This window comes from Mustela nivalis (genome assembly GCF_964662115.1).
Source record: "Mustela nivalis genome assembly, chromosome: 1".
NCBI classification, from domain to species: Eukaryota; Metazoa; Chordata; class Mammalia; order Carnivora; family Mustelidae; genus Mustela; species Mustela nivalis.
The window spans coordinates 157,193,662-157,203,355 of NC_139020.1; the positions used below are offsets into that span (position 1 = coordinate 157,193,662).

The window sequence follows — 9,694 nt, forward strand, 5'->3', positions numbered from 1 at the left end:
AAAAAAAAACCTCATACAGGAAAATATAGAAAGAATATAGAAAATATAGAAAAAATATAGAAAGAATATCAAAATTTTGATAGTACTTGTCTACAAAGACTGGGTTTAAGTTGTATTTTCTTCTAATATCCTATGCTTTCCAAAACAAGTATATTCTACTTTCATAATCAGAAAACAAAGGCCGATGAAATAAAGGAAAGAATGATGGGAAGACAGAATCCTTACCTAGGGAGGTCACATTTCCATAATTCTCCAACATCACATCCCAGTACAAAGCCCTCTGAATCGGGCCCAGACACTCCCATTCCTCTGAAGTGAAGCATACTGACACCTCCTCAAACATCACCAACTCCTGAAATAACAGGTATGTATGAGATTATCCATGCCCAGGAGCTCCCCTACTGAAAAGTTCCTTTCACTTTTAGTAAAGGATACATTATGAGGCCATGAGGTGAGCAAGGGCTATCAGACAGACAAGGAAACCCCACACAGTCTACCTTCCAATCATATGGACTGTGATTTACAGATAGGAACTGACTGGGCCCCAAATACTAGGATGACAGAGAACGCCTCAGCCACAGTTTGGTAGTGCAGAGAGGGCCTTAGGAAGGAAAGAGAATGCAAACCTACCTGGGGCTGGGCTGTTAGGAGCATGAGGGCCATTAATTGATTTCTTGGGTTCTCTTCCTGGGAAAGGGCAGAAGCTTCAGGTGCAGGGGAATCTGAGGAAGAAGCAAAAGCTGCATGTGAAATCACTGCTATTCCTGACTACTAATCCAAGTCCCGTTTCTTCTACAAACAAGGAATTCAGAAAGACCCACAACTCCCAGGACTAGACAATGATGGCTATAAAATAGCTTACAAACCTCTTCTGAGTGACCTACATGTACAGGACTGGAATAATAAAAGAACAGCAATAAGAATGGATAAAAGGTCACAGGGACCTAGGAAAGGATAGGGGGGAGAATAACAGAAAGAACTTTGTACCATAAGGGTTTCATGTACAAGGAAGAAGAGGAGGCAACTAACTGAGAAAGTCCAAAGCCAGGATCACTAAGTACCATGTTGAGGATCCTGGAGATTGAACATCACTGCGTCAGTAAAAGGATTTTGGCAAATTTCAGTTGCTATGTAGCTGCTAATGGGTGCATGAGGAACTGCTGTTCCTGGAGTGCTCATCCCTTCCTGAAGAAGGTCCTGGTCCTGAACAAGAACTGGAACCTAGGAACAAGGAAAACAAAATAAGCTGACTCTTCTTGTACCTCCAGAAAACAGACTTACCTAACCACTACAGACCTCTTTCTGCCCACAATCTAGAACTATGATATCAAAGATCCACCTCAAGTATTGAGCATCAAAACAGCAGTAAACCTTTGCCTTGAGAACAATGGAGCTAGCCCTCTAGCCCCACTCATGGCACCGGTGACCTCTCTCACTGAGACTGAACAGAATGGTGGAAACAGAAGCGAGATCTGGGTGTGGGCTAAGGAGGGAATGGGAAGTAATAAGTAATAACTAAAGTATGGGTTTTAGCTTCAGACCTGGTTTTACATCAGACTTGGCTGGGTTCAATACACTCTTCTACTTATTTACCCCTTTATTATCCCTTCCTGCTCCAACAGAAGAAACACCAAGAGTCTAAACACATGGTTTTGCTGCTAGCTAGATATATGACATAAGGAAATCCAGTGAATCCTTCTCTGCCTCCACCTTCCTATCTCTCAAATAAGGAGTGCCTTGAAATGAAATATATAGCTCTAAAATTCTTCATTTTTGTGATTAAAATAAAAGCCCCTCCTTGGTGCCACTCCCAAGTTTAAGTTACGTTTCAGACTTTTTATATACAAATGTTCCTAGTGGACTACAGACTGACAGAAAGAGATCTCACACACACTAGGAAATATATAAGATCCCAATTTAATGGTCAAGAATAATAAAATTTTTCCAAAAGTATCTCAACCCAATCCCTTGGCTCACAAAATCCCCATTAGGGGTACACAAGGGGAGGTCCTGCCAGATTTAGAAGGCTTCAAGTAAAAAGCTTCAAGAATGAAGCTTTCTAAATCATTCTTTTATACTCCAAGCTTATATCATCATTCTTAATAAACTTATACAAATGATACATATGCTTCTGTTTAGGGGAACACTTAGAAACACTATGTTCCTCAGGTTATTCAACTGAATTCTGCATTAGCAGGCATCACCCAGAGGGATAAAATGCAATCAATGCCTTTTTGCTAACTCTGAATTAGGCTCAAGATGCCAATCATAAATCCATTTCTCCACAGATATTCTATGATCTGAAATAGCTCATGAACCTATTGTAATAAGCATTAGGGTTGCTAATGAGCTATTAATTGTTTATGAAAATTACAGGATCACTCTCCAGCCCAGCTTGCCCTGCCTTAATTCTCTCTTTCCTTCCATCCCAAAATTTTCCCCTCCCCCTTTCTCACTTTTAGTGCTGGTCCATCGAGGTCCTTTTGTAGCTCCTCTACCAGGGCCACGGCCTCCTCACCACTCCCAGGGCGATGGATCTGCACCCAAGTCCGAATCTCCCCAGGCAGAATGCTCAGGAACTGCTCCAGGACCAGCAGCTCCAGGATCTGGGCCTTAGTACGGGCTTCTGGCCTCAGCCACCGACGACAGAGCTCCCGGAGCCGGCTCAGTGCCTCATGGGGTCCAGATGTCTCATGGTAACGTAACTGTCTAAAGTGCAGGTGGGATGTCTCCCAAACAGAGGAACTGCTTCCTTGGAAGCTGGTTCCCCATTTCCAGGTATCATCCTTCCCTTTAACAAGACCCTCTTGTCTCAGAGCACTGTGGGCCCAATTTTCTCTTGTCATTGTTGTCATTTAAGAAAGGCTCCTCTCCAGGCCCTCTCAATTCTTGCTTGACTTCTTCCTTAAAGCCTGGAGAACATCATCTAGAAGACCTCAAGAAATCATTGATAAAGTTAACCCAAACAATAACCAAAATTTCCAGACCCCAGTCAGTTTCCAGTGATGAAGAGAAGCTCCCTGCATGCAAGGTTCTAGGTTATGGGCAGTGCCTCCTCTGACAGAAGCCCCTGTCCAAGGCTCTAAGGACACAGACACTGATGTTACCCAGACCACTGTTGCAACCAAAGTTATGAAATCCCTTTAGTCTTTATTCATAATGTCTCCTCCACCTAATTATAATAAATCTTTATCTAACTCTAACAATGGGCATTCTGCCTACTCCTGTGTGATCTTGAACAAGTTACTTCACTACTGAGTCTATTTCTTATCCTGAAGAATGGGGTAATAATAGGTCCTACTATATACAGCCTTGTGTAAAATTTTAGTATTTACATACATTTCAAGTATTGAACAGTATCTGCATATGGACTCAAATGTCAGTTATTATCTTTTTTTAAAAGATTTTATTTATTTATTTATTTTACAGAGAGAGAGAGATCACAAGTAGCCAGAAAGGCAGGCAGAGGGAGAGGGGAAAGCAGGCTCCCGCTGAGCAGAGAGCCTGATGCAGGACTCCATCCCAGGACCCTGAGCTCATGACCTGAACCCAAAAGCAGAGGCTTAACCCACTGAGCCACCCAGGCGCCCCAGTCATTATCTTTCTATAAATAGAACTCTTTCCTATGTTCCTTATAGTCAACAAGTAAGGTCTTAATTCTAATACACGTGAGACAAAATCCTAACACCTTCTCAATTAACACAAAAAGCTAAACTAAGTTAGCTTTACTATACATACTTTAAATTCTCTGAAAATTGTTCACTACATCAATAAAAATATTCAGATAAATTTTACTTTTACTATATGAAAGTTAAGCTTGTGGCTCTCTAAAAATCTTTTTTTGGAAATAACATTAATTTTCTTATTACAAACATAAAATTTGTAAAATTGGAAAAGACAAAACCAGAGAATAATCACTGCTATTATTTTGTACTACATTCTTCTGACCATCTGCACCAATTTGTATCACAAGACTGGAATCAACAGTACATCTCTGTAACTTGCTTTTCACATATATCTTGTACACATATATTACATAATCCTCATCATTATTTTAAGAGCATAAGAGACCATTCATACTTAAGTATTCCCCTGTTGTTAGACATTTAAATTACTTAAAATTTCCTCCTATTATAAATTAGGCCACAGTGACTATCCTTGCTAGTGAATTTTTGGTTACATCTCTGCTTATTTTTTCAGGAAAAATTCCCAGAAAAAAAACTGCTGGGCTGAAAGGCACAAATAGTTTTAAGCTTTTGAGAGTATAACAGTTACATTACTGCCAATGACATATGAAAGCACACTCACTAATTTTATTTAACACTTAGACCCTTACAGAGCATGCTTATAACTAAGCAGAGGAGGCAGAAATGTAAACACAATTTCAATATAGTATGTAAATAAAATTAATAGGAGGTCATACCAGCACAGAAAGAATTCATGAAAGGTTATTTTGGATTGGACTTTAAAGAAAAATAAAAAGACCATTGGAATATTAGGCAAGCCATTCCAGGAAGAACTATATGTCCAAAATCATGGGAATAATAGCACATACAGCCCTATTAGAAATGTGCTTTATATGGAAAGAAGGCAGGCAGGCAGGCAGGGAGGGAGGGTACAGAGATTACTTAGATGATTACTTAAAAATAAAACCCTTAAAAAAAAAAATGTATCTTAGAAGTCTTTCCTGTCAAACACAGCCCCTCCTGTCTTTTACTGATGCATGGTATCACTCTATACAGGTGTATCGTAATTTATTTACCCACTCCATTACAGATAGGCAGTTTTCAATTTTTTCTTATTAAAAAAATATTACCATTAAAAGCCTTGAGCATACATCAATTTGCATGTGTGTAGGCATAAACGTGAAAAGTTCCTCAAAGAACTGCTGGATCAAAATTTATATGACCTTATAATTATTTTTTAGATTTTACTTATTCATTTGATGGAGAGAGAGAGTGCTCCCATATGCACACAAGCAGCAGGGGAGGGGAGAAGAGAGAGGAGAAAGCTTAGGAGGGAGCCTGACATGGGCTGGATCCCAGGACCCTGGTATCCTGACTTAAGCCAAGCACAGATACCCAACCAACTGAGCTACCCAGGTGCCCTGCAAGTTTATAATTGTGATATTGACTATTGTGTACAAACTGTTTACACTGTAAGAAAACTAGTCCTTTGTTATGATGGGAGTGGAAATTTTTTTCCTTTTCTCATGTCTTTGCCATACACCTTATGTGACTTTGTTTATATTCGTTTTGCCATGCAACCAATCTTTCTTCATGCTCTAGGTTTTGTGTCATAGTTAGAAAGGCCTTTCCTACTCTAAGCATGAATGTAGTATTAACAGGGTCAAAAATCTATATAGGAGGAATGATGCGGGAGGGAGGGCTACATCTCAAGAAGGCCAGTAAAGTTTTACAATGGTCTAAACAAATGATTAAATTCTAAACTATGTAGCACTTGGATAAAATAACTGAGAAAAACTGAACAGATACATCTCAAGAAGGCCAGTGAAGTTTTACAATGGTCTAAACAAATGATTAAATTCTAAACTATGTAGCACTTGGATAAAATAACTGAGAAAAACTGAACAGATTCTGAGTAACTGATCTGAGGGTGATGGAAAGGAACTTTCAAAAAGGATTTCTATACCACGTTCACAGACAGAAAGATTCAATATTGCCAAAGTGCTAGTTCTTCCCTACTTTATCTTTAGTTCAGTGCAGCTCCAATTACAACCTCAGCTAAGTTACTTTGTGGATACCAACAAACTCATTCTAAAGTTTATAGTAGAGGCAAAAAACCCAGAACAGCCAACATGACATTGAAGAAGAACAAAGCTGAAGGACTGACACCACACATGAAGAGTTATGATAAAATTACAGTAATCAAGATAGCATGGTATTGGTGAAAGAATAGATAAATTAATGATCAAAATACAGAGTCCAGAAATAGATCCACACAAATAAAACCGTTATTTTATAAAGGAAGAAAGGCAAGAAAATACAGTGGAACAAAGTATTTTCAGCAAATGGTGCCAAGATAAATGGACATTCACATGCAAAAAAAAAAAAAAAGAACCTCGATAAATCTTACACCCTTCACAAAAATTAACTGAGGATGGATCTCAATGTGAAATGCAAGACTATAAAATTCCTAGAAGATAACAGAGGAAAAAAATTTAAATGATATTGGTTATGGCGATAACTTTTTATTTTATTTTATTTTTTTTAAAGATTTTATTTATTTATTTGACAGAGAGAGATCACAAGTAGGCAGAGAGGCAGGCAGAGAGAGAGAGAGGAGGAAGCAGGCTCCCTGCTGAGCAGAGAGCCCGATGCGGGACTCGATCCCAGGACCCTGAGATCATGACCTGAGCCGAAGGCAGCAGCTTAACCCACTGAGCCACCCAGGCGCCCAGGCGATAACTTTTTAAAAAATATTTTATTTATTTATTTGACAGAGAGAGAGAACACAAGTAGGCAGAGAGCCAGGTAGAGAGAGAGAGGGGAAGCAGGCTCCCCGCAGAGCAGAGAGCCCAATTCGGGGCTTGATCCCAGAACCCTGAGAACATGACCTAAGCTGAAGGCAGAGGGTTAACCCACTAAGACATCCAGGCGCCCCTGGTGATAACTTTTTAGATACAACACAAAAGGTGTGATCCATGAAAAAAACAGTAAGTTGGACTTTGATAAAATTTAAAAACTTCTGCTTTGTGAAAGACAAAGTCAAGAGAATAAGAAGATAAGCCACAGACTGAGAAAAATTTGCAAAAGACATACATATCTGATAAAGAACTGAACTCTTAAAACTCAACAGTAAGAAAACAACTCAATTTAAAAAATGGCCCAAAGACCTTAACAGACACCTCATCAAAGAAGATATACAGATTCTAAACAAAACATGAAGGTATGCTCTACATCATATGTGATCAGAGAAATGTTAAGTTAAAACAATAAGATACCCACTACACACCTATTAAGATAGCCAAAATCCAGGGGCGCCTGGGTTGCTCAGTGGGTTAAGCCTCTGCCTTCAGCTCAGGTCATGATCTCGGAGTCCTGGGATCAAGCCCCACATCAGGCTCTCAGCACAGCAGGGAGCCTGCTTCCCCCTCTCTCTCTGCCTGCCTCTCTGACTACTTGCGATCTTTGTCTGTCAGATGAATAAATCTTTAAAAAATCTTTAAAAAAAAAAAGATAGCCAAAATCCAGAATACACAAGAACACATTCAGACAACACCAAATGCTGGTGAGGATGTGAAGCAAAAGGAACTTTCATTCATTACTGGTAGGAATGCGAAATGGTACAGCCAACTTTGGAAGACAGTTTGGCAGTTTCTTGCAAAGCTAAACATAATCTTTACCATACAATCTGCCAATTGTGGTCCTTGGTATTTATTAAAAAGAGTTAAAAACATATCCATACAAAAACCTGGACATAGATGTTTATAGCAACATTATGCATAACTGCCAAAATCTGGAAGCAACCAAAATGTCCTTCAGTAGGTAAATGGAAAAACTGTAGTTCATCCCAACAATGGAACATTATTCAGCACTAAAAAGAAAAGAACTGTTAAGCCATGAAAAGATATGGAGGAATCGTAAAATGCCTATTACTAGGTGAAACAAGCCAATCTGAAAAAACTATATACTGTACAATTCCAACTACATGGCATTCTGGAAAAGGTAAAACGTTAGAGTCCATAAAAAGGTCAATAGTGGCCGAGGGCTGGGAGGAGAAACGGATGAACAGGCACAGCACAGAGGATTTCTAGGGCAATCCTAGTATTTCTAGGGCAATATAGTATTATCTGTACAATACTATAATGGTGGCTACATTACACGTGTCATTTTACATTTATCCAAACCCATGGAATGTATAACACCAAGAGTAAATCTTAATGTAATGACTATAGAATTTGGGTGATGATGACATGTCAATCAAGGTTCACTGATTTTAACAAATATACCAGTCCAGTAGGGGATGTTTTTAGTGAGGAAAGCTACGCATGAATGGGGGGTAGGAAGTATATGGAAAATCTGTGTTTTCTGCTCATTTTGGGGGTGAAACTAAAACTGCTCAAAAGAATAAAGTTTATTTTGAGATCAATAAAACTTGGGGGGAAAAGGATTTTCTACAGTGAATTATTAAAATTCTATTTACTCTAACTTCACAGATAAAAATAAATCCTAAAAAATACAGTTTGTTTGCTTCTTATGAAAGGCTTGTGAGCTGTAAGTTAGAAAGAACAAAAGGCTGCTCAGAGGAACTAAGCAGTTCAAGGCCACTGGACTGGTAGAGTTGTGGAAGCAGATTCTGAAATCATGGAACTGAATTCCGAAAGTCCAAAATACTTCCATCTAAGGACTTCCGAAAGCCAAACAACATTCATTCTAAAGCAACAGTTTCCAAACGCTGGTTCGTTATAAACACGTAATCTGGCAAACCATAAAACGAAAAACACAGTAACTATACACAATCACTGATACAGGTTGGCAATGACCTTTCTTGCAAGAATGGCATTTATTCTGAATTTACAGCGTCAGAACTTAGCGTTTAAATATACTCCCTTAAGTAATGCTGGTATGGGTGGTGGAAGTTTGCTTTTTAAATACCATTATAATACCAAATTAAAAGATGGAAATTATTCCATCCCTACCAAAGAAACAAGTCGTAGGAGGCCGCTTGCCACAGCTCTAGGAAGTCTCAAGCTGTTTCTATCAACCTCAAGAAAGACTGAGGAAAAGCAGAAAGGCCTGGCTACTGCGGTCGCTGTCTTCATTATCGGACTCCAGCAGCACAGACACACACAGACTCAGGCAGGTATCTGTCCTCACTACCTTCCCCAGCCGGCATCTGCCCAAGTCGAGGCCAGGGCGTCGTCCACTCCAACACCGAGCTAAGGAGGTACCATGCTGGGGGTCAGCGCCGGGGACGGGCCGGCGACGACTGCGCAGCCCAACGGAGCTTCAGCACCTACCCCGGACCGCCCTCCGCGCCCGCCCAGCCGACCCGAGCCCACCCCGCTCACCGGGGGTTCTCGCTGCGCCTCCAGCGTTGGGTACCTCCGCCCGGGGGCCAGGACGCCGACAGATGACACGGAGACCCGGACACCACGGCGCCAAGGTCCAGAATAATGGCTGACCCGGGGGTACCGCTACTTCCGGTTGCTAACCAACCCCTTCCAGCCCTGGCTCTCTGGGAAGACACATCTCTATGATTCCTTGTTTTCGTCTGAATAGGCGAGAACGTCGGAGTTTCTGTGTCTTTGGATTGTCATTTCTCCCAACTGACTGGTGGGCGCTGTTGCATTCCAGACTGGAAGATGCGTACGTGCTTCGGGACGCTTGTTACCTCCTAAATGAATTGGACCTACTAGCTTAGCTTGAACCATCCGGAGTTCTGTATAGAAGGTCATGGCTCTTAAATAAACTATGCTTTGGAGAGGCCCAAAGGCAGTAGTCCTGAAATTGACCTAGTATCTCCTAGCCTTAGAAGTGGCTAGGAAGCTGAACAAAATTTAACTGAAGCCCTTCCCAGTCCAAGGGATTGTGCAGATACTTCTTGTCGGGGTCCTGGAAAATAATGGAAGAAGTTACTACACGGGCGAAAGGATTATTTCTTGAGATTAAATTATTTGAGTTAAATATTAAAAGCAGGTTTTGCTTGTTACCTGAAGAATATGCTATCT

General features: G+C 40.4%; 1 protein-coding gene across 5 annotated transcripts in view; it reads right to left on the minus strand.

The window, feature by feature from the left end:
- Positions 1–9,398, minus strand: part of ZNF197 (zinc finger protein 197) — a 36,041-nt gene extending 26,643 nt beyond the window's left edge. Inside the window, exons 1-5 of one of the 5 annotated variants that reach the window (XM_082746125.1) lie at positions 9,035–9,387; positions 2,457–2,926; positions 1,062–1,221; positions 631–722; positions 226–352 (exon numbers count right to left, since the gene is read on the minus strand). In XM_082746125.1, coding sequence (XP_082602251.1) covers positions 226–352; positions 631–722; positions 1,062–1,221; positions 2,457–2,855 — 778 coding nt within the window. In that variant the 5' untranslated portion in view covers positions 2,856–2,926; positions 9,035–9,387. Of the gene's footprint in view, positions 1–225; positions 353–630; positions 723–1,061; positions 1,222–2,456; positions 2,936–9,034 lie in introns of all 5 variants that reach the window. The other 4 variants (XM_082746124.1, XM_082746127.1, XM_082746128.1 and 1 more) reach the window with 4 other exon arrangements.
- Between the last annotated feature and the right edge of the window lie 296 nt (positions 9,399–9,694).